The sequence below is a fragment of the Aspergillus clavatus genome, genomic scaffold (genome assembly GCF_000002715.2).
Source record: "Aspergillus clavatus NRRL 1 1099423829804 genomic scaffold, whole genome shotgun sequence".
Lineage (NCBI taxonomy): Eukaryota > Fungi > Ascomycota > Eurotiomycetes > Eurotiales > Aspergillaceae > Aspergillus > Aspergillus clavatus.
This window is the reverse complement of record NW_001517095.1, coordinates 80087-107888: the sequence shown is the minus strand read 5'-3', so window position 1 is coordinate 107888 and position 27802 is coordinate 80087. Positions and strand designations below refer to the sequence as shown.

Genomic DNA, 27802 nt, shown 5'->3' with positions numbered 1-27802 from the left:
TTTGACCTGACGCTAAACCGGATCAGGCATCCATGAGGGACCCCTTGTCGGGGATCATCATCGCTTTTTATTCTTTGACCTTTCAAGAACACAGTTCTGAATAAAGAATATCTCTATTCAAATGCCACTTCGTTGTGGCGTGATCCATTCTTTTAAATCGAATTGATGGTATCTCCGCCATTTTGCTGTTGACCAGACAGAACCTGTTCGTCTCTCCGTGTGTTTTGCGCTGGGATGGAGACACCTCCGGCTGCTCTTATTGACGACTTGCTTGAATAACCAGAATTGATTCATGAATATCTTCACGGCCGTCTTTTCTTAGAAATGTCTCGTATAATATTCTCTCAAGCAGATTCTCGCTCAGACGACCTTCATGCCCCTAGGGATTCACTAGAACTCGCCTCTCTTGCATCGTCTTCCCCCGAGTCTGTGGGCCCGTCCTCGGGTTCCCCCTCTCCCTCGGGCATTTCCTCCTCGCGCAAGCTATCTCTCGAGGACGAGGATCCTCTATCTGACTCTCACTTACACGCGAACCTTGAATCAGGACGACCGAGGTCGGCCCGCTCGTACTCCATCTCCTCCGCATTCGATTTCGGCAACGCCCTCTTCCCACTCTCACAGACGGCTGGAGGCTACGCTCCCATAGGGGCCCCCTCTGTACTCGATCGACAGGGAGCAGTTGCCGACGGCTCATTGGAACGAAATAAGACATTGACATATCTGAATGGTCTATCTTTAGTCGTTGGATTGATCATCGGTTCGGGGATTTTCTCGTCTCCGAGTCAGGTCAACGCCAATGCGGGGTCTCCTGGTGCGTCCCTGATCGCATGGGCAGTCGCGGGGTTGTTAGCATGGACCGGGGCTGCTAGCTATGCGGAGCTCGGTGGAGCTATCCCTCTCAATGGCGGTGCCCAGGTTTATCTCTCTAAAATATTTGGAGAGTTGTTCGGGTTTCTGTTCACATGGTGCGCCGTCCTAGTCCTCAAACCCGGAAGCGCGGCCATTATTGCGATTATTTTTGGCGAGTATGTCGCTCGAGCAGTGTTCGGAGCTGGTGCTGAGACAGCCAATCCCTGGATACACAAAGGAATCGCGTTTGGGGGCATGTTCCTGGTGACCGTGATGAATTGCCTATCGACGCGAGTCGCCGCGCGCATTGGAGACCTTTTCATGTTCTTCAAGTTCATCGCTTTGATAGCAGTCGCCGTTATCGGTATCGTTGTTGCCGTTACAGGATTTTCATCATCTGGGAGCGCAAGCGATGAGTGGAAGTCGGGTTGGTTCAAGGGCACGAATACCGATATCTCAGGGTGGGCTGTTGCGCTATACACCGGGCTCTGGGCTTTTGATGGCTGGGACAATGTAAGCCTCTTCCACCATAAGTTCTGAAACATCCGTCTCTTTCCTCAATCTGACCGCACATCCTCGCAGACGAACTATGTGACTGGCGAATTCAAAAATCCCAGTCGGGATCTCCCCCGGGTTATTCACACTGCGATGCCGTTGGTGATCCTGTCTTACATACTAGCCAACGTCTCGTACTTTTTAGTATTGCCTCATTCGACCATTGAGGCCAGTAATACAGTTGCTGTCCAGTTCGGCGACAAGGTCTTTGGCTCCGTGGGAGCGCTTGTTTTCGCCCTGGTGGTTTCTGCAAGCTGCTTCGGGGCACTCAATGCAACGGTTTTCACTAGTGGCAGGCTTGTGTACGCTGCTGGCAAGGAAGGTTACCTACCCTCAATATTCGGCAAATTATGGACTGGCCGGTCTAGTGGGATGGAAAGCAATCGTTTGCGTCGCCGGTCTTGGGTCAGCAAGTCCTTTTCTCGTATCTTCGGGGAGGGTACTTGCATTGGTTTTACGCCGATTAATGCGATGGCCTTGAACAGCGTCCTGACCTTGATTTATATTGCCATGGGCGAATTCAAGACCCTAGTCACCTTCTATGGCGTTGCAGGCTACACCTTCTACTTTCTCACGGTGCTGGGTCTAATTGTCCTTCGAGTTCGAGAGCCGTACCTGGAGCGTCCCTACAAGACATGGATCTCTACGCCAATCATCTTCTGCTGTGTCAGTCTCTTTCTCCTGAGCCGCGCGGTCATTGCCGAGCCGTTACAGACGTTAGTTGTGGTGGCGTTTATTCTTGCTGGAGTCCCCGTCTACTTCTTCCGCATCTACCAGCGTGATGGGAAGATCACGTTTCCAGGGTGGAAGTTTTGGCAAGCCAGTCGCCGTCGGTAGCAGTCAAGACCTGCCCCGGTTTAGATACAACGCTTTTCCTTTTTTCACAAGACTCCTCTAGGCGTGTGATGGCCCATGATGTCGCCGGGAGAAGATCGATACCTATGCACATAGTCCAGACATACGACCCTTAATCTTAAATTTTACGGAATCCTTTTATCGATTGTTGCATGGTCAGGGCAGGGAGATTGTTGGCCGTTGGCCTGAGGATCTCGACAATCATGTTTGTCGCTGACCCAATTCTTTGGGCATGAATCCCCTCGGCGTTCTGTGTTGGATTTCTTGGGCATTTACAGTCAGTCGATATGATCATATCATATAATTCTTAATTCAGCTTAAATGAACTTCATCAAGAAAGGCAATGCCTGGCAATCCCAGATCGTACGTTCAAGTTGCACAATAACCGTGCACGGGACAGCTTCTGGTCACCCTTTGCCTTGCCGACGAACCCCAGCCCAGCGCGGATCAGGCTTGAGGCATCTAAGCTTGAGTCATGGTTGCGATCATCCCATTCAACAAAATTTCCAGCAGGCGTACAAAAAAAGACGCAAGGATGTTGTCTTGCATGGCTTTCTAATTCTCAACTGGGCCAGCGCAGGCCAGACTACCACTATGACTGAGAATCAACTCAAAAGACAGCGTAGGCCCTCCATGAAGCTAATTTCCTGCGATCCATCGTTTGAAATTTTGCTTGTGTGAGGTCCCCCCAGCTCAACTAGTCCATGCCGGGCTATGTGCATTAACATCCAATGTATCTACATTTCCCCAATCTGAAGAACAATGCGAAGGAACACGGGAAGTTCGTGCTCAAGAGCTCAAGGTCAAGGATGAGTCGGGTCGCCGTTTTGCTCTCTGGGAATATGCAAAGAGATCAGAAAAGCCTTATATCTGTCCATGAACGGATGGTTGCCACCTCGAAAGGTGCTCAGCAGTACCAAAAAGTCTTCTGCCAGCGATTGTGTAGATGACATTGCCGTCATGTCCGATGAAATGCGCCCAGAAAAATCCCCAGACTCTGTGCCTCCCGGATGCGACAGGGAGTTAGCCGGTGATGTTGTCGAGCGTTCATCAAGAGGTGGCTGCACATGAGACGCGAGGCCAATGGCACTCACTGCAATGTTGTACAGTTTTTCGGCCTGTTTTCACTGGTAAATGGGTGAACGTGCGGGAATCCTCAATTGAGTTTACTCACCATTCCGATCCCATGAGCTTCCATCGAGCTCAGACGCAAAGACCGGCAGATCCGTAATGTATCCATAGCAATTGTGATGGCGTACTCGAAAGACATTTCATGGCGGTGTGGCATGGGGCTAAGGAGGCCGTGGGTAGAACACAGCACCCATAACCGGTTCTGTAGCCATTTCTTGGTGATAAATACATCCGCACATTGACTTTCCCGCATGGTAATAGTCGGTTGAGCGCTGTACGTGGCGCTTTGGGTGGATTTGGTGCGTTCGAACCAGTCGTAGCCCGTATGTCTCTCAGATTCGCTGACTTTGCCGAGGGTTTCATGAATAGACAAGACTTTTTCTTCGGTAAGCTTGCCGCAATAGCCTGAACTGACGCTGCATCGCTGATTCCAGCAGTCAACAACTTCCTCGTCAATCACATCGAACAACTCCATCAGACGGGCAAGACCAAGCATTCCTTCAGCATCCTTTTCGCTGTGAACTATGATACCAGACACAACGCTATGTGTGGCACTGTGGAAAAATTCATGAACTGACCGCATGCTAAAGCCGGGTCTTCCCCAGAAGGTAATTGTATGTCGATGCTGCAGTGCGTAGGCTCTTTTCCGCGTTAGTTAATATTTTGCGTCCTCATTCCGGTAAATGAAGTGGCGGAATGTGCATACCTCTCTGTGATCGATAAGACCAGATATGTCCGCAGGCGTTGGCCTTTTTCCTCACTAGGTAGATCCCGGTATAATTCGGGGTTATTAAATCCCATAGACGCTGCGAGATCTAACGCTTCTCGCAGCCGAAGCCACGCAGCGTTGTGTTGATTGCTGCCAAATAGGCAGCCGAAAAGGAAGAAGCTCGTAAGAACAGCATCGATGGTTGGATGTTCTCCAAAGTCAGAGCAGCTTCGCATCTTCGTTGCTTCATTCATCATTGACCGGGCCTGATCGGCTCGAGAAGAGGAGGTTGCCCGCTCGTCGATCTCAATAGGTTGCGTCAGGGAGAACGCGCACAATGATAATAGCATAGCACCGAACTGAGGATTTTGACGGTGCTCTTGAGACAGCATCCGGGTGAATAAAGACGACCTATTCAACACGGGTACCGTAGGGTGTAAACGTTCAAAATAGACTTCAATCCATGGAATCATGTTGGCCTCCGATATCGATGATGGCCATGATGTGTCCGGATGATCGGCACCTGTTTGCATAACGCTGAGGTTTGGTAGGGTCATGGTTGAGTCCACGTGATGCGGCGGCAGGCCAGGGGCATCCAGTTCTGGTTGAATTATTGATGGAAGCGAGGTTTTTAGATATATATTGCTCCCGGGAAAGTCGAACACTGGCACCTGTGCGTCGAGATTATCCGGCAGCCAATACTCAGCATTATTTCGCTCATTCCAGTTGAGCCCAGAACTCCCCGGAGATTCTACCGATGAAATGCTCGTGGCACTCCAGGACGGCCCAATTGGCGCAGTTGCACGAGGGCGTGCTAACCCCAATTGCACCTGGGTCTCATTGCCATGATGAGGATGCCAGTGGGCGGTTTCTGGAGCCGCCGTTACAGCTCCTGGCTGCCTCTCGTCCTGCGAGGAGATCGCTCCTTGATACGGAACGACATCAGGAGCTGGGCTCTGGCTGATTTGATCCTGGGAACTCTTGCTTAGCAACTGAGTGTGTTGTTGCTGCCGAATTTGTGATACACGTCTGTTTGTCCCGAAGCGAGGATGGGAGATGGCAGTGATTAGCCCAGATAATGATAGATAGGTCATATATGACATCCGAGCATAACTTTGCAATTGGTCAGAACTCACTGTCCAGTTGGTCCCCGCTTTTTCTGTGGTTGAAAGAATGTGCAATCAAAGCCCATCGACACACATGCCCTGCATGGTTGCGCTAGACTACACTGTATGGCACTAACAAGATTAGCATGATCTCCCTCTCTCAAAGGCAATCTTTCCCATGCCAGTCAAAATGATGTCCAAGAGAAAAGAAGATAGAAGCGAGAGGTGGGAAGAGGACTGGGGCGGTGTTGATATGGTGACTCGCTTTTATCTTGCGAAAGCGGCAGTTATCGCACGCTCTCTTAACCGACACTTTCTTCACAGCATCCACAGCAGTTGGATTCATAGTGACATGTTTATCTTTGGCAGTCGCATGCAAACAATGAGGGGTAACAGTCCGATGGCAGAGTAGCCGGTTAATAGTGCCGGTGGTCAAGCGAAGATCTCTATTCGCAAGCAACAAACAATCCGGCCATCCAAAGGAGAGTATATGAGCGATGAGAATGAGAGTGCCTATGGCTGATCATTCGTCAATATTTTAACTCAAGCCTTGGTTGTCAAGACCGTATCCCGAACCTCATGGCCCAAGAGTAATGGTTTAGGTTGACTGAAGTTGGACTTTACAAATCGTCGAAGAGTGTGGCAGCCATATGGATACCTGAATTTTACGGTGTTGAATGTGGATTCCTGAGGAACCTAAAATATAGCAACGACAATCCAAGCGCAATGTCTGTACTCTCTAGGTTCAAAAATTCACTAAAGTTCCGGTGTTTCATGTCTAAATATGTGGCTACTACTATCTAGATACTGAGCCATCAAACTTGAAGATTGAAATCTCAATCCCAGAATGAACAATCATATAACTCATCTCAATATATTGAAACTTGAAAGGTTATTATTATTCTCCAATTTGTGGGGTGATCCAAGGCTCCAAGGCTCCTCCAACTCTCCAACTACGGAGTATTACATACATTTCTCCACCCCCAAAACCCCAACCTAGGTACTCTATCTATCTACCTCTCTATCTATGAGCTGCCATTTTCCAATCAACAGACAGAACAGGTGTGATAGTCCGATAATGACCAGCTATCTAATTATTCAATATTTCCTATAGCCCCTGTCATAGATAAATATGGCTTTACTCCTTGTATGCAAGGCTGTAGTACCTGGATCTGTTCCCGCTGATGTTTGTTGAACACACTGACTATCCTCAGGCTTTGAAGCACAATGGTCAGGATCCAGGCATGGACAGAAACAGCAACCCGAAAACGTGCCTGGCGTGACCAAGCTCTCAGTCAGTATTTTATCAAGGATTTGGATCAGCGTCCTCCTCAGGTTCACAATGTCCATCACCGCAGCCGCCATGACGACCCCATCATCCAGGAGATAACGGACATTGATGGCGTTCCTGCGCTGCTTGAATGTTTGAGACAGGGCAAATATACTGCCGAGCAGGTTGTCTCGGCTTATATCAAAAGGTACGCAGCCGGAAGACTCATTGGCAGGAATAATAAGGATTGACTTGGGGCACTTGAATATATCAGAGCGGCAATCGCACATCAACTGGTGAGTCACAGTCGCTACCTTAGAGCATCAGTTTGAAACCTAATATCTGCCTCAAATTATCAGACCAATTGCATTACTGAAATTGTCTTTGATGATGCATTGGAAAAAGCAAGGCAACTGGATCGTTTCTGCAAGGAGACTGGCGAACTCAAAGGCCCGCTCCACGGCATCCCAATCACCCTCAAGGATCAGTTCAATATCAAAGGAATTGATTCAACTCTGGGTTACGTGGGACGGTCGTACTGTCCAGCTCAAGAAGATGCCGTTCTCGTCCAGATGTTAGAGAAAATGGGTGCCGTGATCATCGCGAAGACGAATCTACCACAAAGCATCTTGGTAGGTAGCTTGTAATGGAGTTGCTTCTGAGTACGCAAGACTGACCAATTAACAAGTGGGCCGAAACTGAGAACCCTCTCTGGGGCTTAACCGTCAATCCACGTAACCCTGTCTTCACCCCTGGTGGCTCCACGGGAGGCGAAGCTGCTCTGTTAGCACTTCATGGTTCGATTTTTGGGCTTGGTACAGACATTGGTGGAAGCATTAGGATCCCACAAAGCATCAATGGCTTGTATGGGTTCAAACCCAGCGTAAGTTCTTCAGTCTTTCATTAATTGCATTGAGGCGTTCAACCTATGATTAACCCTATACTAGAGTAGCAGGTTTCCCTACCACGGAGTGCCTGTCTCCACAGAGGGGCAAGAACATGTCCCCTCGTCAGTAGGCCCTATGGCTCGTGATTTAGCATCTATATGCTATGTCAGTCGATTGATTGCCAATGCTAAACCATGGGCGGTGGATCCTAAATGTGCCCCCCTTCTGTGGGATGAGACTAGCTTTCAAGAAATCCAATCTCGGCCTCTTGTTATTGGTCTAATCCTAGACGACGGGGTTGTAAAAGTGCATCCTCCCATTGAGAGAGCTCTCCAAAGATTATCCGCCGTGCTGGAAGCCAGCAACCACGAGATTGTTACCTGGGACGCATCTGACCATAACGAGTATATCAAACTCATGGATCAATATTATACAGCTGATGGCTGTGAAGATATTCGCCGCGACGTTGGCGTTGCCGGAGAGCCATATATCCCTCATGTGGAGGCTTTGATCAATCGCGGGAAGGCAATCTCAGTCTACGATTACTGGCAGCTCAACAAGCAAAAGTCAGTGCTACAGAAGAAGTATCTTGACAAGTGGAATGCCGTTGTATCTCCGACAGGAAGACCGATTGATGTGCTGCTGGCTCCAACACTACCGCATCCCGCTATTGCTCATCGCCATGTGCGCTGGGTAGGCTACACCAAGATCTGGAATCTGCTCGATTATCCTGCCATCACCTTCCCTGTGGATCAGGTGCGAGCCGACCAGGATGGACTGCCCAGTGAGCCGTATCAACCAAGGAACGACCTGGACGAGTGGAATTGGAATCTCTACGACCCAAAGACGATGGATGGGCACCCGATAAACTTGCAAATCATTGGAAAGAAACTAGAAGAGGAAAAAGTACTGGGGGCAGCGACGGTCATTGAGAATCTATGGAGAACGCTCAACTAAGCAATATGGCCGGTGTCTTTGACCTTCAAGCTGGGGAATCAAGTACGAATGCTATCAGACGCTCCTTATTCAAATATATTCACACAGGATCATTCCCTTGAGATAGATGGGGAGGGGATATACTGCAATGGCTCAATTAATAATGGAATGGATGGACAGTCTCTGGACTTTTATCCAAGTTATAATAACGCCCTAACACCATGTATATGCCTTTCAAAATCGGTTTTTTCTCCCCGACATCTATGCCTTTGGTGGCTCGAAGAGCTGAGGTTTCATGTTGATTTTGCAAAGCTTAGAAACACAACCGCTCAGTTGAAGGAGCGACTGCACACCATCGAGAATGCGCATATGAGTGAAGCCAATCTCTCGTATGAATTCCAACTTTGAGTGTTCAGACAGAGTCGGAATAGTCTTTGTGACTCGGAACATTGTGCTGATGATGTCGTGAGACGAATAACCGAGATTCCTGTCCCTTATGGTTAGTACAGCTATCTATTGTATGCAAGATATAAGAGAAATCATATACCATAACTCGTTAAGTGTCTCGAGAGCCGCATCAATCTTGCCTTCCCAGCATGCCTTAATCATAGCCTGGACCTTGATAGGGTGTGGGCTATCGACCACTCGGAAGACATTGTCTCCATTCACAAGACCGAAGCCTGACCATGTGCTCTGCAGGTTATTGATAGCCTGGCGCATGTCTCCTTCCGCACTGAACACCAGCGCAGCAATTCCATCTTCTGTATGTTCCACCTTCTCAGCGTCGCATATCTGCTTTAGCCGCTGTACCACCTGTGCGTCTGTCAATCGTGCATAGCGCAGGATGGCACATCGCGACTGGAGTGGTTCGATAATCTTGTTCGATTGATTGCAGGCGAAAGCAAATCGTGTCGTAGAGGAATAGATCTCCATCGTTCGTCGCAATGCCTGCTGTGCACCTGGCGTCATGCTGGAAAGCCGAATTAGCATCGATAACATGTGCTTATTTCCGCCAGACTCATACCTATCTGCCTCATCCAGAATAACGATCTTATGCCGGCCGGGTGGGAGCGTCACTTTCTTCTGGGCAAACCCTTTAATCCGATTCCTGACAACGTCGATGCCTGGGTGACCTGTTAAAACCAAGATGTGCGCATGCTAAAGCAAAACGGCGTACCTCGTTCATCACTAGCATTTAGTTCTAAAACCGCCTCCTTATATGCATCCCCAAGCAGCTGCCTCGCCAAGCATAGGACAGATGTGGTCTTTCCGATACCTGGCATGCCCGAAATGATTACGTGCGGCATGTTGCCGTCTTTGGCGATAATTTTCAATCGCTCAACGGTTTCTGTGTTACCGACGATGTCATCGAGAAAAATGGGACGATATTTTTCGACCCTGTTGAAGATTCAGTCAGAGCTTGTCCAGTGAAGTGATTGTCATCAGAAACTTACCAAGGTAGCTCATAGTCTGCAGGAGCTCCTGCAGTGACGGCCTTGATGCTCCTACGGGAAGCACTTTCTGAAGACTCTGCTTGTACCATATTGATGAAGCTAATGACGCTGATTGATAGAGTATAGCTATGTTGTCGGCTTTGCAACCAGTTCAACGAGCAGAAGGATAATTGTCGACTGTGTCCCTGAGAGACGCGAAAGTTGGACGCGTCGGCACGCAACCTAATTGGGCCTAATTGGCATTCGGGATCAATTCCGCCCTTTTCGATCTCCGCAGTTTAGTGTCAACATCTTTTGATTTTGGGTCAACAGTCCTATAACCTGTTATCTTCTATCTTTATTATGTTCATATCATTATCATTATAATCATCGTATTTTGGCTTTGCCAATAATTTGGACTGACTACCTTTGTTCATGCCAACTGTCTTTTTAAATTACAGAGCGCCAAAGAGTGCCGCCAGAGAGCTTCTATCACCACCGCAGAGCTCATCCACCAGCAGAATAGCTGATTTCAACTCACATTTGAACGCTACTGAAAGTGACTAGGGACTTATTTCGGGGAGGATCTCGCAATGGGGACAACATCTGTTCGGCGCAACTTGTTTCACCATAACCTCAGCAGACGGCCAGTCTCAACTGTTCCTCCAACGGGCTCGCTTCAAAGCAACGGAACCTCTGGAGTTTCGGGTCTTTCATCTCACCTGCTACGTTCCTCGACGGAATCAACGACCTCCTCGTTGGCCTCCGGTCCTGTAGATAATGGAGATATCGTCGTCAGGGATAAGAATGGTGGTTACAAGCTTGATATGCCCATTCTCCCACCCCTGGTCGGTGGCGAAGATGGGGATGGCATGGACGGGGTAGATGAAGGTGGAAATAGCGGAGGAACAGTAGCCACTGTCGACTCGACAGGGCAGATGGTGATCACCGGTCGGGAGAAAGAAAGTACGTCGATATCGCTATGGAGACGCTCTTATTGACGTGAAGTATTGACTACGCGGATGGTTCTAACATGTAAAAAAGAGATCGAGGCCAGTTTGGCAGAGCTGATGTATCGGAACCGAAACAGACAAATGAGCAATGAACCAACCGGTAAGTCCGCACAAGTACTTACTCCTAATTCATCGCGTCTTTCCATGAGACAATGCTCCAGCATATTCGTCGTCAAGGGTATTTGGCTAGTCTTCTCCGTAGGCCATACTAATAATCTACAGAGATTCTCGATCTGATCCAACAAAGTCTCCGCAGCAAGGTAGCGGCTCTAGACGAAGACAATTGGATGTACGAGCCGGAGGTAGACTCACGGGCATAAGACCGGTTTGTAGCACCCGACTCAGGTTCATTGGCAATGCATCATGAGAATATATTATCTACGAGGATGTTATGTCCAGGAATTATTGTACCAGATCGAGGGCGATTGCTTGGACTCGTCTAGTCGAGTTCCATGCTTGCTGGCGGCGCCTCAACCGCCTTTGACTGGGAACGTGCCTGTGGTGCTCTCCTGCTTCCGCTCTGCTTTTGACCTCCTCCGAAAAGCATGCTGCCCATCATGTCGAGAAGTGGGTTGCCCTGCTTGGGGATTTTGATGGCGAAATATTGCTCACCGATCTGGGACAAAGCATCATCCCAAATTCCCACTTCCCGGATCTGCGACGCATAATGGGCGGTCAACTGCTTGAAAAGATCCGCATTGCTCCTTTGGACTGTAAGGAGAAGCATGCTTATGAAGTTCAGCAGGGGCAGTGCCGGGAACACTCGCACATCAGAGCTGGCGCTGCTCACTTGCTGCACACCAAGAGAAGTATTCGAAGCGGAGAGTCGAGAGGTGAAGATGAGGAAGGCTTTGTTGGCATTCCGGAGGTTTCCTACCAATAAATAAGGAAAGACTGCGCGCGAGGCATAGATAGCCGCCGTATGAGGATCATCATTTGTGTACCACTCGTACTCGAGCTTTGCCAGAGTCTCAGCAGATTCGGAAGTGCCAAGGACAAGATGTTTCTCGGCTTCATATGGTTCACTGTCTGATAATCCTGTTAGCATAGACATTGGCGTTCGATCATCAAAGTCGATCAACTAACCTTCCGCATATACTGAACCAACTGCGTGATGCAACTCCGGATCTCCCCTTTCCAACGGGCCAAATCGTCCACTCCAGCTGATCATCTCTTGAATATATCTCTTTCTTGTGGGTTCATCCGAAGGAAACTCGCGCAGAAGCTCGATGAGACGCTCTATCATTAGCAAACATCATTAGCTGATCTGATCCCTCGAAGCCAAGATTTCTAGCCAAACTGATCGCTGGCTCCGCGCGTCTCTCCATAGAAAGCGACACTCCCACAGCGATATGGCCATTATCAAGAGTGTAAGTAGATGAACTGAATCTCACTCACTCTTCCGTGCCCGTCCCTCTGCATCCTCATCGCCTCCAGTAATCTCCCACCCCGCCTTGATATACACATCATCGACCAACATGATGGCCAAATCTCCACCACTCGCAGAGGCACCCTGTTGTGATCCAGCTCTCAAGAGGGCGGTCGCACCACCGGCCAATATTTCAGCAGCTGCGTCATAGTTGGACTGCTTGATGTATCTCGCGGCGATTACACGGAGTTGTTGGTGGGCTTCGTAGTAGTTACCGGAGGCGATCCTGTGATCAGAAAATAGATGTCAATATCACCGGTACCCATCCAGCTAAACAGCTCTTTGCCATAAAGTGCCTAGAGCTTGAGGTTGACTTACTTCTCTTGTTGCCGAGCAATCGTTTTGTCAATGCGTGAGGTCATCTTGAATGTGTCCACAAGCCGAGTGCGGGTCAATTCCAAGCGCTATCACAGGGGCGCAATAGGGTCCTTAAAGATGAAGAGATATAAATATGTAGTCTCGATTACTCGAAAAATGCGCAACAAGTTTATTGGTACAGCAAGTGAATCCACCAGAAGCGATGAAGGTCTAAAGGTGCTGGGAGCGGAGGAGCGAGTTTCGACAACTTTTGGTGGGGAACGCGCTCGGTCATCGGTGTCGTCCAGAACGGCGGAGCTTCTCCATAATAATGTCGACATGCATATATGGAATTACTCCTTGAATCAGTTTAAGCTATTAGAACCATTGAGCACCAAGTGAGCCGACAAGCTTTCGACCTGTCTTTTCTATCATTTTGTGGGACTTTGAGTGCTTCTTGCATATTCTATGATTTTCACTTTTGTCTCAGCTTTTCCATCACCTGTGCTAAACGCGACTGAGCTGTAGGAGCCATTATAGTTTATCACCATTCTCCCTGAGGAAAATATTGTCGAGATTTGGACACACTTCAACCCTTAGTTCCGACAAAAGTCTTTAATAGAAGCCATGAATAACAGTGCATTCGATATCCAACCCATTGGTCGCTTCTATGGCGCCAATACCACCATTCGACGTCCCAGGGTAAGTCCGCATGGGAGCTCATATAAAAATGAACAGAACCTAACGGTCCTTCAGGAAGTAGCCTGCTTTTCATATGATGATGAGCATCAGTTCCACCTCGGGGATTCATCCTTGCGGTACTACTACACGCCGCGCCTCCCGGCAGATTTGAACCGTGGCTTCGATACATTTCAGAAGCTAAATGATGCACCAGATGAGCACCTGGATGCTTTATTAGACACTATCATGGCTTTTGAGAAAGAGACGGGGAAGAAATATGAAGCTGACATCATTACATGGCGAGGCATGATGACCAAGGTACATCGTTTGAGCTCAAAACCCCCTCTGACTGGAACTAATACTCTCCGATATACTTAGATTCTGACTGCTCCTTTTGACAACCTGAACGGGTATTTAGGCAAGCTGCTCTTTTGATACCCTACAGTTGCTAATATTGGCTTAGTTTTGAGATGAATGCAACCCGATTCCAGGTAAGCGACATCCAGACTTGTTTGAGGAGTTGATATTTTTTGTTTAACGCCCGGGATCTAGGGTACAATGTCTGTATCGCCGTGACCAATTTCCTCATGTATTATGATGCTGATATAACTCAGTTTTATTGAGGAGAACAATGCCTATAAGAACCAGCAAAAGCAGATACAGCAAAATCAAAGAATGCCTCCGGGTATGGCCTCTCAAGAGCTGATGGCATACTGGGGTATAACCTACCTTCCACGTCTATCCAGGGAAGATAAGGCTAACAAAGTCAGGTTACAAATTTGAAACCTTGTGTCTGCTTCAGAAACCATGGGATCCAACCCCACGCGCCGAGATTGAAAGTCGTGAGGATCTTGTTGTTAACAACAATGCACAATACTGCTCGGTTGTCCGCACCGGAATAGGAAATTCGAAGCTCATCATCGGCGGTGAAGTCGATGCCGGTATGTCATCTTCAGATATAGACCCATACAAATTACCAAGAGTCCCACTGGAAGGTTTTACTAATATCATACAACAGTTTGGGATTGCAAGCCCGACCGCGCTGAAGATCCCATCAACTGGGTAGAGCTGAAGACCTCTGCGGAGATCAAAAATGATCGTGATATGGTGAAGTATGAGAGGAAACTCTTAAAATTTTGGGCTCAGTCGTTTTTGCTTGGTGTTCCCAAGATCATTGTGGGATTTCGTGACCAGAATGGCATCGTCCATCGCCTCGAGGAGCTCGAAACGGCCACTATCCCGAACAAAGTGAAGAAGGTTGGAAAAGGCACCTGGGACGGGAACATTTGCATAAATTTCACAGCTGCCTTGCTTGGGTGTAGGTCTTGACATCTGCTCGGCTCTCCAATGCGCTTTCCTCACTGCTTATATGAGGCTAATGAATTTCAGGGCTCAAATCTACCATTCAAGAGGGGGGAACATGGCGCATTCGCAAACGTGAGAAGTCATCTCTCATTGAAGTCTTCCGAATCGAGGAAAGCGGGACTGGCGACATAATCTCTCAATCCTTTTTGAATTGGCGGGCGGCTTCATGACTTGCTTGGACTCTGCATGTACGAACGTATCAATGAGAGGAATGGCTTCCTCGAGGGTTTCTTGACTCTGTCAGCTCGAGTAAGGAGACCTCTTTCTAGCTTCGGTCATCCAGACAACATGGGTTTACCACTGGCTCCAATCTTGATGCTTGCGCTAAAATCGATTCAGAACGAGCCATCGCTTAATAAAGCGAATTCGCAGACCCCGATATCCCGATGCTATTATGCCACATAACAGGCGACAGTTGATCCTTCTCCTGTTTTAGAGTGACTGGCTAAGTGATGACAAACATGTTTGTTTGCTTGAAGAGAGCTATACAAAACCCACTTTCCGTGCCAACGCCTCGTTCTCTTCTATCATGTTCAAAGGGCATGGCACTGGTTTGATGACCCTGACACGGTTTACGTGGGTGATCTCAGCTCAACACCTTACATAATAAACAAAGGAATTTAAATCATAGAGAGGAACATGCTGTTCCTGCCAGAGGACAGCTTTGTATATGCAGTTTGCTCTTGGATTTACAAAGTATATTGACCGTCTAGGCTGGATTCCTATGCTGCTCAATTGAACTTGAACAGTCCTGATTCCGGTAATCTGCAGGAGTCTGCCGCTTGCGTAGGTATTCGTCGCGCTCTGCTTTTCTCGCTGCCCCTTTGACGGCTCTCTTGTGGGCATGTCCATTTAGATGGATGTTCCATTGATCCTCAGTTGCCATGGTCCGGTTGCAAACATCGCATGTGAAAGTCTGAACCGCGCTGCTGTTCTGAGTCTGAGATTGGGCCTCGCGTGCTCCTAGTGTTTCTCGGGCCAGATCGGAGATAGACTTCGGATTCGGCAAAGGTTGGTTGTTGAGCAAGGCGTGAACAAGGCGCTCGGATGGTTCGGTAACACATTTCTGCCAGTCTTCAACATTTGTGCTGTCGAGAAGATAGAGACGGTCTGTCATGCCGGCTTCTGCAAGGGCCCTCCACAATTTGTTTCGAATCCACTTGATCTGCGAGCTTGCATATTGACGCGTTGCGATCTTGACCAATTCGATACAAGACTGCTTGAGAGTTTCTGTTTCTGCCTCGCTCAGAGCACCCTCGTTCAATGATTCGAAGTAAGGTGCCAGTTCCTTGAACCCAATCGAAACCCAGACACCTCGTGTTTGATCAACGATGATACCTTGCTCTTTCTTGTCCTGAAGATATGTCCACATCTTTTTGGCCTCTGACATCAGGCCTTGCTGCACCATGTTATCCACACGTTTGGCGAGTCGGCCATTTAATGTTTCTTTCTCCGAATGCACCCAGAATATCATGGTTGGGTACCGCAGCTGTCCCATACCAGAGACCATGTCACCATCTGTCGATGTAACGTCCTTCTGTCGTTTTTGCTCTGCATAGATCTCCGAGGCAGGTTTACCTGTCTGAAAGAAGATTTCCAGGGAGCGACGGATTTTGCGCGAGTCGTTCGGATGCCACCGACTAGCCATGACAGGATCGACTTCTTTTAACTTCTGAAAGAGCACATCTGGCGGTGCATCAAGGATAGGCCACCTTGTAGACGTAGGTTCAAACTCGCCGCTGAAGTGCGTAGCTTCATTATCCCCTAAGACTAAGCTTTCTTCGACAAGCTGATCCTTGAAGAGAACCGTTTGGGTGTAGTAGTGTGTTCCTCCGACCAAGATGGGGAGCTTTCCCCGAGCGTGAATATCCTTGATAAGCCGTAAGCATTCTCTCTTAAAGTACCCAATGCGCCATGGCTCCTCTTCCAGCTCTATGCAGCTGATTAGATGATGTGGAATGCCGTTTCGTTCCTCGATCGGTATTTGATTCGTGATGATGGGGAGGCCGCGATACAGCTGCATCGCATCGCCATTGATAATTTCACCATTGAAGCGCGAGGCTAGATCCACTGCAAGCTAGCTGCAGTCGTCAGCAATCCATGCTGGAGCGAGTTCTCGGGCTGTTTTGAGCTCACCTGAGATTTGCCAGTGCCTGTAGCACCAACAACGGCAATGAGGGGTTCCATGGTCAATGGACGTCTGATGGGGAGAAAATTACGGAGAAAATTAAGCATGAAGAAATCACATTGAAGACTCTGAGCATCCTGCCCTCACACAGCGTTGGACTCAAATTGTGATCTTTACAGATGGAAAGCGGGGAGAAAAAAAAATGTTTGGGTAGATAGATCGATGTACTGCCGAAGTACTACTACACTTATTGCCTCATTGGTGTCCGCTTGCATTTCGATGGAGGTGAGGATATAGAGTCAATATGAATCTATCAGAGTATTTCTGGGGTTAGAAAAGAACATTCATCTGACAATTGGCAGAAAGCCAAAAGCCATCACACAAATCATATCTAGAATAAGTTGGAATGGTTGGATTAACCGTAGTATCGCGTTATCTTGGCCATATCTCCAATTCTCCATAATCCCTCACTCTGTTGGAGTATGAAGTCAGCAATACTCAGGATCACATGATATGGCTCGTTATCGCCCTCGTCATCAGATATATAAAGTAGTCGCTGGCAAATTCGCCAACGCTCAGAACCATATATCTCAGACCAGGAAAAGCTTGGGGCATTTAGAATCTCGATTCATCCGATCTGATATACTCGGCAGAAGGTGCTCTTCATATTCCTACGGACAATCATCCTTTACTAACCACGCATGTAGATACTTAATTGACCCTCAGGATGGCAGACTTCAGCAATGAGACAAAGCCATCCATCACTGTACACGGTCTAAACTATAAATTTCAAGATGGGTCGTCCGGCTTGACCAATGTGTCACTCGATCTTCCTTCAGGGAGTCGAACCTTGCTCGTCGGAGGTATTTGGCATTGCTACCCCCTCCTGCCGCTGAGATTAGCCCTGCTCAAGTTGCTGACGCGGTCACAGCAAATGGTGCGGGCAAGACTACCCTTCTGCGTTTGCTGGCAGGCAAGCGTCTGGCCCCAACGGATACAATTTCCGTCGGTGGGAAGGACCCTTTCAAGCATGGCCTCGAGGGGGTGACATACCTCGGTGTCGAATGGGTGCTCAACAGCATCGTCCGCACTGATATCGACGTTCCGACCCTGCTGGCATCTGTGGGCGGAGACGCCTATCCCGAGCGCAGGGATGAGCTCGTTGAGATCCTCGATGTCGACCTCAGATGGCGCATGCATGCTGTTTCGGATGGAGAGCGGCGCCGGGTACAGCTGGCCATGGGCTTACTACGCCCTTGGCAAGTGCTCCTTCTGGATGAGATCACTGTGGACCTTGACTTGCTGTCTCGGAGTAACTTTCTTTCCTTCCTCAAGCGAGAAACCGAGACAAGAGCATGCACAATTGTCTACGCCACGCATATTCTAGACAATCTATCGCACTGGCCTACGCATCTGGTGCATATGCATCTCGGCAATATCAGACAATGGGGCCCCATGGAGAAATTTCAGCAGGAAGTCACCGAGACCTCAGAGAACAGCCAACTCAGTGAGCTCATCCTCAAATGGCTCAAAGAGGACTTGAAGGCCAGAGGACCGAGAAATGGAAAGAGCGAGGGCAAGACATATGAGGCCCTTGGCGCAATTGGAGGATACGGGCTGGAAAAGCACAGCTAGTCTGCTCCTTCCGTCGTTCCTCAGGTTTGTTTTCATGCAATAAACATTTTCTTGCTTCAACAATGATTCAGTTCAACAACAGCAGCAACAGCATGGCGGCGGTTCCCAGGTATGGATTTATGGGCAATACAGGACGGGCATCATTCAACATTTCAAGATTCATTCAACACTCAGAACTTGCCGTATACTTTGGCTCGTGCTTTTATTTCGTTTGTATATACAGGTCACTTCAGGAAAGCACAGTAGAGATGGCATATACACGCATTGAGGCATCCTCACTTGCCACAGCGAGTTCAAATCTATGCTTATTCTCTCCCTCCGTTTTCCGACTGCAAGGCCGCCAGGATAACTGCGTAATGGTTCTGGAAGGAGATATCAATTTATCAAGAGAAGCGAGATGTTTCGCCTCCAGACTGCCAATATCGACTTGATAGACTGATAATTTGCCGCTCTCTTCACCAGCTGCAAGGAAGAAAGAGGCTTCATGCACGTAAGGAAGGATCGAAATAGCTGTGACTGAACTTTCTAAAGAGACATTCGTCTTGCATTCGAAGGAGTTCTCCACCATTGCCCAGATTTTGACTGATTTGTCACGACCTGCCGTCGCGAAGACAGGACTCGCCATGGGGGCCCAGGCGGCATCAAGTATCATTCTAGAGTGACCCTTGGGGTTTGATGTCATGAGGGAGAACGAGGAAGAATCTTGCTCGTCCCGACAAAAGACGGCCCACTGCCGATCTCTTCCAACGCTGAGAAGGTATCGGTCATCATATGAAAAGCAAAGACCTGTGATGGTCAGAGAATGCGCTGTGAGAGAAGGCCGGATCTCATGCCAATCCGATGTGTCATAAAGCCGTACAACGGCATGATCAAGGGAGCTTGCTTTGCAAGCAGTGGCAATCAGTGTCCGGTCATGACTAACAGCCACTGCAGAAATCTCGTAGCCATGGCCGTAGAGCTTCTCATGCTCGGGCCATAACGTGTATCGAGCTAGCTGATCTTCTAGTGGTGGATGGTTCAGATTCGATATCAATGCTTGGTTTGCTAGAATTGGCGCAGCTTCAGCATTTTCATTCCCCTCTGCCAAAGGCTCATCTCCGATAGCCTGATTCGACAAACCCAGAACGGGGATCTGCGCTGTGTCTGGGAGCTCTTCTTCCGTTGATGACTTGAATCCTGACAACCTTTCCAGAAGTTGGGCAATCGGTTTTGGTTCGTTGAATACTCGCAATAATTTCTCGTCTGCACCCGAAACAAACCGAGCAGGCCCTAGCGTATCGAGGCAATTCAGATCGTAGCCGTGGATCTGTGGTCTTGAGAATTCGTGCCACGACTTGGTGTCGTCGCGCAACCATTCTGCGTGCAGACGCGTCGTCTGATCGGCGCTGGTTGAGAGGAGGTATCCCCCAGTAGGCTCCCATTGTATACCATTCACCGACCTTACATGACCTGTAATCCCCAGAGCCTGCAGCCACATGTCTGAATCCACATCGTACTTCCAAGCTCTCCAACTCCCTGTTCGACCCAGACTCACAACGCGCTTGCCGTCCGGAGACCAGAGGCCGATCCAGAATCCGCCAGTGCTACCAGTGGCTGTAGTCGATCCCTTCTGAACACTTATTTCTCCCATCCTTTCGGCGGAGAGCCATACGCCAGACACTGGATCCTGTTCCCAAATTGTCAAGGTGTTATCTGCGGAAGCCGAAAGGAGCTGCTGGCAATCTGCACTTGGATTCCAAGCCGTGGTATATATCCAGTCTTCATTGCCGAACAGGAGAGCCTCGAAAGTAATGGAATACTTCGAACCTGCTGCTTCGAACTGATGCGCTTTGTTGGATAACGTCGTCTCAAGCCCACCAAGCACAGAGTCTTCATCACCTGCCGGCGCTGCCGGGGCGACCTCCCCTCGCTGAAGCCTCCACAATCGAATATACTTATCTTGACTGGCTGATGCGAGCAGTAGTTCCCCTGATTTGCTTTGCTTGTCATTAGTGAATGATAGCGACCGCACCCAAGCTTCATGACCAGAAAGGGTAGCGCAGAGCTTGAAGTCTGTGCCGGCAGATGTGTTCTCGGAGACATAGAGCTGTACTCTATTGATTGTGCCCGAGACCGCCAACACCGCAGGTTTGTCTTGCGCGTCCGTTGGGAGCAATGTCAGCGATAACGCCAGCGGAAAAAACCGAGGTTTCATGGTGAGACTTTGTGCCAAATCACCCTTTGCCCCTTCCTCTTGAACGCTGATCTTCCATATCTTGACACTGCCGTCTGCAGCCCCAGAAGCAACGATATCGATATCGTCGGCAACAGCGATGGTGTTCACGGAGTTTGTATGACCCACCAGCGTATGCGCATGGGTGAATTGGCGCGCATTTGCCGAATCAGCGCGCCATATCCGAATTGTATGGTCGACCGAGCCGGTCAAAAGCAGCTTTGCACCAGTGATGGGGCATGTGTAAAACCGAACGGCGCTGACTTTATCGGTGTGGCCCACGAGGAGAGAGTAAACGCCGCGCTGAGAGGTCTCCTGTGAAGAAAAGCGGCAAGATTAGTCCCACTGCAATCGAATCCGATAATTCAGGGTGATTATCCATACACTCGGATCCCATAAAGCTACATTGTTATCTGCACCGAAGGCGAGCACGCCCAACTGTACGTCCCAGTCTGCGGCGGCTGGATGCCGATTCCCCCCTACACTGATATATTCGGTCGTGATGGACACCATGAATGCACTCGGTAATGGACGTGCTTCAGTAATCTTTGGTTTTTTGATAGTGCAGCTCCGAGCTTAGTGAAGATAAATACGTCTTCTTGTCGCTGAGGTGGGAGGATGAATCAAGGACCACTTTTTGTGCCCGGAATTTAAGCTTATCGATAAGCGCGGGCAACACAGGTTGAAAGAGCAGCAGCCCCTCGTTCGCATTTCTTCCTTACAATAGTCAGCGGTGGGATCTCTCCGGAGCTGATCAATATCTCTCAGCATTGACTTAGGCCCCGTTGCTACATACATTTGTTCATCTCCGTGAATGCATTCTTTTCTGAAGAAAACATGACTGGATCTGCTTCTGTGAAGGCCGATCCCGGCAACATTTCTATCACTGTTGAGTTTACGTTCGATAACCACCTATCCTCGGGTTCAAAAATCACTTACTGAGTCTATATATATAGAGGAGGACTGGAGATTCTTTTCTCTCATGAGCGGAAACACAATGTCACGCTCCCTGCTCAGTTGAGCGATGGCAGCCGACCCAATATCGCATATCTTGTACGATATCTGGTGGAGAATGTCATGAAGGACCAGAGGAAAGAATTGTTCATAATGGAAAACAACGTGTGAGTTGTGAGATGTTTTCCTGTTGTCGCAACCTTAATTACTTACAGCAAGTGACAGCCGACCTGGTATCCTAGTACTCATCAATGATGCCGATTGGGAATTGGAGGGCGAAGAGAAATACGAGCTTCATTCAGGAGATAACATTGTATTCGTTTCAACACTCCACGGAGGCTAGATATCGCCTGATCGTCTACACAAAATCTATCATATCACCCTCTACATACCGTTCGACACGATCTAAGGTTAATTATATAACCACAGTACAGCACTGAGCCTTGAAGGAAACGTGTTGCTAGACAACGTCTTCCACGTGCTGCTGCGAGATTCTCTCAGGCTCGCGAGGCGTTCGAAGGCCACTCTGTGGTGTGGAGAAACCATCATTAGGGCTGCCAATCCCCCCTACCAGGGGAGTGGTCACACCGCTGGGGGGGACAGGAATCTTGATATCTTGTGGGGAACCAGGGATGATTTCCTTGGGCAGGTCAGGAATGTGTATTCTGCGTGCTTCGTTTTGGTAGCTTTCAGGAATAATCTGCATGAAGAAATTAAGCATGTATTCGATTGGGTTGGAATGCTTTTCAGGTTTCCATACTTCTATGATCTCGTCGCGCGGGAACTCTAGGAATGGAATATCCGCGGCATTGCACGCCATGAGGTAACCGTAGAGCACTCTAAGCACACTTTCATGAGCAATAATGAGAAGATCATTCTGTTCCCGCTCAAGTTCTAGAATGATAGGCTCGAGTCTTACGGCAAGGTCATGGTAGGACTGTCGGTAGTTGTGAGCTTGGGAGTAATTATCAGTATTCCAGGGGTATCGGATCAAGCATACCTCGGCTCGAGGATATCGATGATGATAAGGATCGAGCTCATGTTTGGCCACTTCTTCCGGATATTCTGCACGAATCTTGCTCTCTGACATTTTCTCGCAAACACCAGGGTTCAGTTGACTCATTTGCGAGCGTTGTCTGACCTTGTATCCCTTCTCATGCAAATACTTTGCTGTCTCAACCGTCCGACGTCTTGTGGACGTCCAAACGGTCAGTGGTTTAAGTTTGTGATCCGCCTCTCCTTGGTCAATCATGGCTTGTCTTTCTGATTCCCTGTGCTGTAGTAGACGCTCAGTCATTTTCTTCGCATAGTCTTCTCCTCGCTCCGACAAAGAGGCATCACCCTTATAGGAATCTGCTTCTTGTGAGACACCAGCCTAGAGATTGATTAGTGCTCGCTCCCGAAGTACTTGAGAACCGACTCACTCTTGCAAAAAATGTATGTCTAGACTTTATGTGAAGATTGAGAAGATAGAACACAATCCGGTTTGAAAGATAACCAAAACTTCTGTTGTTGATAATCAATCTTTGTCCTGCATTGATCATCTGTGTGCTAATTAGCATTGAGATTGGCGCAGCGGCTTGGCCGTTGGTACCTTGATATAATTCAAATCCTTCTCCTCCATGGTCTGAAACTGGGGGATTCTGGCAGAGATCCTAGTCAGATAGTGCCTCACTGCGTCTTCGGATGACCATCCGACATACTGGAAAGATGTCAGTGACTATAATGGGCTAAATACCAGTAGATGCCCACTCACATCGGGCGACGAAATCTTAACCCTGCGGACGTTTTCCTCAATGATGCGCTCATCATCACACCATGACTCGATGAATAGCGTCTTTGGGACAGGATGAATCAGCATATTTTGGTCCAAATACTTCAATAATTGAGTCTTTGTACCTCGATATCATGTTTGGCAAACTCTTTCGCTAGCGATCGCCGACCAGAAGCCAGAGGGTTGACAGCATCATAGATCGCTATCTGGCCGTTTTCGAAGTTCAGATAATGATAGATGTCCTCGCGACATTTCTTCATGATCTTCTGTCTCAGTAGGACCGAAGATGCAGATGCTGCCCTTGATCAGCAAGCCAGACCGAATGACAATCTAGAGACTCCAACCCTTAAGACGCATCTGAAAGTGGGCCTTCAGACGAGGAGAAAGTGCTAGAGTATGAAAGAATCAATTGACTTACCGTTGACGAAGAAATAGTCATCCGGGATGTCTTGACCAGTAGAGATTGTGGCCCGTCTGTAGTCTCCAAGATGAAAAATTCTCGTCTTGACGCCTAGCCTGCAACCTAGTTAACAAGAACAGTTTGACAAAAGCAGATGAGCAGACACGAACCAACGAAGATATCGAGCCAATGCTACAGATATATGTCTAAATATGACAAGAAAGGTTAGCACTAATGCTTGCCAGTCCGATGCATGTCAGGTTGGTGAAACAAACGTTTTGCCTCTTGCTGGTAAGCCTACAGTGATGATGACGATCCGCCCCGAGTGAAAGAGTCGACCAGACTCCGTGCTGTATAGCTGGGCCGGGGCCAGGTCGGCCTTTTCAGGCAGATCATGAATTGCATCGACAAATGTCGACGACTTCCTTCGAAACCGAGGAGAGTTGGCAACAATTTCTGCCGTTCTATGTATCATTAGTCTCGGATCATCTTCATGGTTCTATGATAAGACGTGGGGCCATATGGTGAAAAGAACGTAGGATCAGTTCTTCACGTTGACCGGTGTGGCGAACCAAAACAGCCCAGTAACTCAAGAAAATCAGCAAGAGGTAGATAAAGGATACTCACAATAGTGTATCCATCTCGAAATACTTATGTTCGAGTACCAAGCAGGTCAAAAGGAGACCCAAGAAAACGAAATCGTTAGAAATGAAATATGCCGAGGGGCAGATTACCCGTAAGGCGACAGAATGCAGAAGCCCGTTAACGCCCAACAAGGTATAGATGCTGACAAGGAAAAAGGGATTAAAGGGAAGGAAAAGCAAAAGGAAATATTGAATGCGTCGCGCTGTGCTGCAACCGCGAGCCCCGGTTCTTCTTGAGATCGATAACGAGGTACGTGAGGTGGTTGGATATATTTACTATCGGGAGCGTCCAATATACACCGATAAATGACTTGACTATCGTGAAGTAGTCGGCGGAGTGGACATCATAATGTCTTGGAATTGGATGAAGTCTTCTTCGTCTTCCTGACCGAAGTGCAGTCGGAGATTCCAATACTCCAAGAAATTCCGAAATAATGAGACAAGCCCCCTATATCAGTAAATTTCAGCCTAGTCCACCGGTGAACACCAACAGTCTTTGGTGAATAATAGTCTTCCTTGTACTCCTTCATCTTCTTCCCACTCTCATTCATTATATCATCGCAAGAAGCTCGAAGATCCATTTCTAGGTTAGACCCGAAACAGCCTAGCGTCGAGTCCTGTGACTCGGGGATTCTGCACGTGCCAAAAGCGCAAGCCGGGGCGGAAAAGCAAGTGTCGCTTTTTTTCCCCATCAGAGGCTGCTGGAAACAGACAGACAGTCTATCTACAATCACCGTTGCGCTGTGCTTCATTCCCCTGACCGACTCACCTCGCCAGAGAAGGTCGGACACAGTTAACTCCTTCCCCAATCACACGGCAACTCGCGAAATTATCTTCTCTTTGCCTCGAGTGAAGAATCAGGGCTGGTCTCATCTCCCGTCTTTCCTCATCTCCTCAACCGCGAGAAGGAAAGACGTTCCTCGAACTCGCGTGATATTCGATTTCGCTTCCTTACTTCAATCCGCCACGGCTCAATAAACATACAGAGTTCTTCACAATGGCCGAATACTTAGCTCTCCCTTCCTTCCTTGTGGAGAATTCCGTCGTCGGTGCTGTTAACAATGCATACAACTCGTTCTCCGAGCGAAGGGCGGCCCTCGGCCTGTCCAATCCAGGTACTGTGGATAACATCGCCAGAGAGGTGCAAAAGGAGGTTCTGCTGTCGAACTTCATGTTCTCCGGTCTTCGTGCGGACTTGACAAAGGTTTTCGGCATGTCTCCCCTGTTCCGTGTCTCGCATGCGTTCTCGATGGGTTCTTCCGGCAATCTGCCTCCATATGCCTTTTCGGCCATGTACGGAACTCCTAAGGTATGCTTCACTAACCTTGAGGATTCTTCCTATCTGAATACACGGCTCGAATTCGTTTGCTAAGAACACGTCATTTCAATAGGTCTTCATGCAGGGCAACTTTGGAAGTGATGGCGCTCTCGCTGCTGTGTTCAACTATCGGTGGAATCCCAAGTTGGTCACTAAGACCAACACTCAGATCATGGCTGGAGCCAGCCAAGGTCTTCTGCAGATCGACAATGACTACACCGGTGATGACTTCTCTGCATCCCTCAAGGCCTTCAACCCTTCGTGCCTCGACGGCGGTCTTACAGGAATCTTCGTCGGAAGCTATCTTCAGTCTATCACTCCCAGTCTGGCTCTCGGTTTTGAAGCGATCTGGCAGCGTCAGGGTATGAACACTCGTCCGGAGACCGCTCTCTCGTACTGCGCTAGATACAAGGCCAACGACTGGATTGCCAGTGCTCAGCTTCAGGCTCAGGGTGTCTTCACAGCCTCCTACTGGAAGAAGCTTTCTGAGCGAGTTGAGGCCGGTGTCGATATGAACCTTCAGTTTGCTCCCAGCGCCGCTGCGGTTATGATGGGCGGACCTAGCAGAGACGGTACTACCTCCATCGGCGCCAAGTACGATTTCCGGGCATCCACATTCCGTGCCCAGGTCGACAGCGCTGGCAAGGTGAGCTGCCTGCTGGAGAAGCGCATTGCTATGCCCATCTCCCTTACTTTTGCTGGCGAAATTGATCAGGCTAAGGTAAGTTTTCTTCATTTGCATGATCCATTTGTGGAATCAGGGATGTGAAGCTGGTTACTAATACGACTTGTGTACAATAGCAAACTGCTAAGCTCGGTCTTGCTGTGTCCCTCGAGATCGCTGGCGAGGAATTGATGGAGCAGCAGGAGAAGATCGAGGCCCAGGGCATGGTTCCTCCTCCTTTCTAAGTTCTCTTTCCAAAGCATAGCTGGAGTTAATCGGGCTCACTTGGCTGTGAGAAACCGGAGCTATCGCTCTTCCCGCCATCCAGCTTAAAACATTTTTTCTCTTTGTGTTTTATTAGTTCTTCACTCTCCCCGTGTACCTATATCTGGGAGATGGTGTATCACCCCGGTTATGCCTTTGAATGCGATTTGCTGGTGCAGGGAGGCGGTCATTTGGCGCCATGGAACCAAATTTTGTATAGATCCATGTTCGATTTATCGCAAGTTACCTTTTATCTTCTCCCGGATCCCGTGTCATGGCTTTATCTGTGAGACTGTTGGCCCTTTCCTTGTCCTTATTGTTACCACACCTACTTTGATGGCGATCTTGGCTTGTTGATGGGACTGCAGAGTATGAGATGCGCATGGAAGCACTAGCGGGGAAGCTGTTGTTGTATGTTTATGCACCATAGAAGGGGCAATGTAAAACAAGTTTGCGCATTGCTTACTCAAGGTCAAGTGTAAGATATCATCTATTCACCCGACCTTCTGAGTTCAAGTTATCCCCTCTTATTCCAGGCAAAAAGTCACCCCCCAGGCTTGTCTTTTCTGCCAGCAGTTGGACATGTCCGAGTTTCAACTCATGCTCAAGAACAATCTCCCCATGTCGCGGTGAGCACAGCAGAACGGCCTGCTGATTTCCCTAACCTAAAAGCCCTACCGTATGTCAGTTCCTGGTTTGAAGCCAGTCCAGGAAGCGAAGAAGCACAAGTTCTTGTCACATTGAAACCGACTTTCATCGCAAAAAGCCGAGACGCTGACTGAGCTTCACAGTTCTACCCAACGCCCCCTTTGCAAGGCCATGAGTATGAACTCCCCGACGTGGATGGATGTCGGTAGACTTGCTTTAAACAAATGCCACATATAAGTACGGAGCCGAATACGGTAATCTAGCTATACATCCAATAGAGTACCTAGCCACCTTTGATAGGTATGTGAATGTGTCCATTGCTCTTACTATTATTCCGCAGGTACAGGGAGCCAAGGTCGCCTACCAACTAAGCTCCTGCTCAGTAACTACTCCCAAGTCCCATCACACCTGAAGCAACAAGCTGCAGCACAGGTCGATGATTCGACCGTGCCGCCCAATTATAATATGTGGACTATCCAGCTTCCTCCCCACTGGAAAAGTCTAAAACTTCTCGGCGATACTTCATAACATTGACACTTGAACGAGAGATAGGACACTGCAGCCATCCCCCCCCCGACTGTGGCTCAAGATAGCGCCCTTTCTGATGCTGGCTACTTTGAAGTACTTTCCGATTCCCTGAGCTAA

The 27802-nt window shown here is 48.6% G+C and overlaps 13 protein-coding genes across 13 annotated transcripts; 7 read left to right on the top strand and 6 right to left on the bottom strand.

Annotated features, from left to right (window-relative positions):
- Window positions 1–324: 324 nt before the first annotated feature.
- ACLA_095550 (putative amino acid transporter) lies at window positions 325–2241 on the top strand (the record flags this gene model as incomplete). The annotated part of the gene is made up of 2 exons (XM_001270047.1): window positions 325–1362; window positions 1432–2241. The coding sequence occupies 2 exons, from the start codon at window positions 325–327 to the stop codon at window positions 2239–2241; spliced, it is 1848 nt and encodes a 615-aa protein (XP_001270048.1).
- Window positions 2242–3062: 821 nt separating this feature from the next.
- ACLA_095540 (CeGAL family transcription factor) lies at window positions 3063–5551 on the bottom strand (the record flags this gene model as incomplete). The annotated part of the gene is made up of 5 exons (XM_001270046.1): window positions 3063–3377; window positions 3434–4031; window positions 4097–5128; window positions 5236–5327; window positions 5471–5551. The coding sequence occupies 5 exons, from the start codon at window positions 5549–5551 to the stop codon at window positions 3063–3065; spliced, it is 2118 nt and encodes a 705-aa protein (XP_001270047.1).
- An 881-nt stretch (window positions 5552–6432) lies between these two features.
- Window positions 6433–8319, top strand: ACLA_095530 (amidase; the record flags this gene model as incomplete). Its single annotated transcript, XM_001270045.1, has 5 exons — window positions 6433–6683; window positions 6750–6771; window positions 6835–7107; window positions 7164–7358; window positions 7423–8319. 5 exons carry the CDS (start codon window positions 6433–6435, stop codon window positions 8317–8319), a joined length of 1638 nt encoding a protein of 545 aa, XP_001270046.1.
- A 240-nt stretch (window positions 8320–8559) lies between these two features.
- Window positions 8560–9841, bottom strand: ACLA_095520 (replication factor C subunit 4; the record flags this gene model as incomplete). Its single annotated transcript, XM_001270044.1, has 5 exons — window positions 8560–8785; window positions 8846–9268; window positions 9323–9422; window positions 9476–9696; window positions 9753–9841. The coding sequence occupies 5 exons, from the start codon at window positions 9839–9841 to the stop codon at window positions 8560–8562; spliced, it is 1059 nt and encodes a 352-aa protein (XP_001270045.1).
- A 483-nt stretch (window positions 9842–10324) lies between these two features.
- Window positions 10325–11064, top strand: ACLA_095510 (uncharacterized protein; the record flags this gene model as incomplete). Its single annotated transcript, XM_001270043.1, has 3 exons — window positions 10325–10697; window positions 10776–10844; window positions 10967–11064. 3 exons carry the CDS (start codon window positions 10325–10327, stop codon window positions 11062–11064), a joined length of 540 nt encoding a protein of 179 aa, XP_001270044.1.
- Window positions 11065–11183: 119 nt separating this feature from the next.
- Window positions 11184–12535, bottom strand: ACLA_095500 (protein GET4; the record flags this gene model as incomplete). Its single annotated transcript, XM_001270042.1, has 4 exons — window positions 11184–11773; window positions 11831–11983; window positions 12143–12399; window positions 12492–12535. 4 exons carry the CDS (start codon window positions 12533–12535, stop codon window positions 11184–11186), a joined length of 1044 nt encoding a protein of 347 aa, XP_001270043.1.
- Window positions 12536–13097: 562 nt separating this feature from the next.
- ACLA_095490 (DXO/RAI1 family decapping nuclease) lies at window positions 13098–14686 on the top strand (the record flags this gene model as incomplete). Its single annotated transcript, XM_001270041.1, has 7 exons — window positions 13098–13172; window positions 13227–13469; window positions 13530–13561; window positions 13766–13869; window positions 13922–14092; window positions 14170–14469; window positions 14541–14686. The coding sequence occupies 7 exons, from the start codon at window positions 13098–13100 to the stop codon at window positions 14684–14686; spliced, it is 1071 nt and encodes a 356-aa protein (XP_001270042.1).
- A 539-nt stretch (window positions 14687–15225) lies between these two features.
- On the bottom strand, window positions 15226–16703 carry ACLA_095480 (tRNA dimethylallyltransferase; the record flags this gene model as incomplete). The annotated part of the gene is made up of 2 exons (XM_001270040.1): window positions 15226–16593; window positions 16653–16703. 2 exons carry the CDS (start codon window positions 16701–16703, stop codon window positions 15226–15228), a joined length of 1419 nt encoding a protein of 472 aa, XP_001270041.1.
- A 668-nt stretch (window positions 16704–17371) lies between these two features.
- Window positions 17372–18279, top strand: ACLA_095470 (putative ABC transporter; the record flags this gene model as incomplete). Its single annotated transcript, XM_001270039.1, has 2 exons — window positions 17372–17507; window positions 17576–18279. The coding sequence occupies 2 exons, from the start codon at window positions 17372–17374 to the stop codon at window positions 18277–18279; spliced, it is 840 nt and encodes a 279-aa protein (XP_001270040.1).
- A 229-nt stretch (window positions 18280–18508) lies between these two features.
- ACLA_095460 (Elongator subunit ELP2) lies at window positions 18509–21004 on the bottom strand (the record flags this gene model as incomplete). Its single annotated transcript, XM_001270038.1, has 2 exons — window positions 18509–20806; window positions 20876–21004. 2 exons carry the CDS (start codon window positions 21002–21004, stop codon window positions 18509–18511), a joined length of 2427 nt encoding a protein of 808 aa, XP_001270039.1.
- Window positions 21005–21568: 564 nt separating this feature from the next.
- On the top strand, window positions 21569–21788 carry ACLA_095450 (uncharacterized protein; the record flags this gene model as incomplete). The annotated part of the gene is made up of 2 exons (XM_001270037.1): window positions 21569–21612; window positions 21671–21788. The coding sequence occupies 2 exons, from the start codon at window positions 21569–21571 to the stop codon at window positions 21786–21788; spliced, it is 162 nt and encodes a 53-aa protein (XP_001270038.1).
- Window positions 21789–21905: 117 nt separating this feature from the next.
- Window positions 21906–24094, bottom strand: ACLA_095440 (bifunctional fructose-2,6-bisphosphate 2-phosphatase/6-phosphofructo-2-kinase; the record flags this gene model as incomplete). The annotated part of the gene is made up of 10 exons (XM_001270036.1): window positions 21906–22145; window positions 22206–22382; window positions 22446–22820; window positions 22870–22989; window positions 23040–23147; window positions 23202–23282; window positions 23345–23514; window positions 23638–23735; window positions 23790–23825; window positions 23895–24094. 10 exons carry the CDS (start codon window positions 24092–24094, stop codon window positions 21906–21908), a joined length of 1605 nt encoding a protein of 534 aa, XP_001270037.1.
- Window positions 24095–25260: 1166 nt separating this feature from the next.
- Window positions 25261–26490, top strand: tom40 (TOM complex pore protein TOM40; the record flags this gene model as incomplete). The annotated part of the gene is made up of 3 exons (XM_001270035.1): window positions 25261–25572; window positions 25655–26302; window positions 26383–26490. The coding sequence occupies 3 exons, from the start codon at window positions 25261–25263 to the stop codon at window positions 26488–26490; spliced, it is 1068 nt and encodes a 355-aa protein (XP_001270036.1).
- Window positions 26491–27802: the final 1312 nt, after the last annotated feature.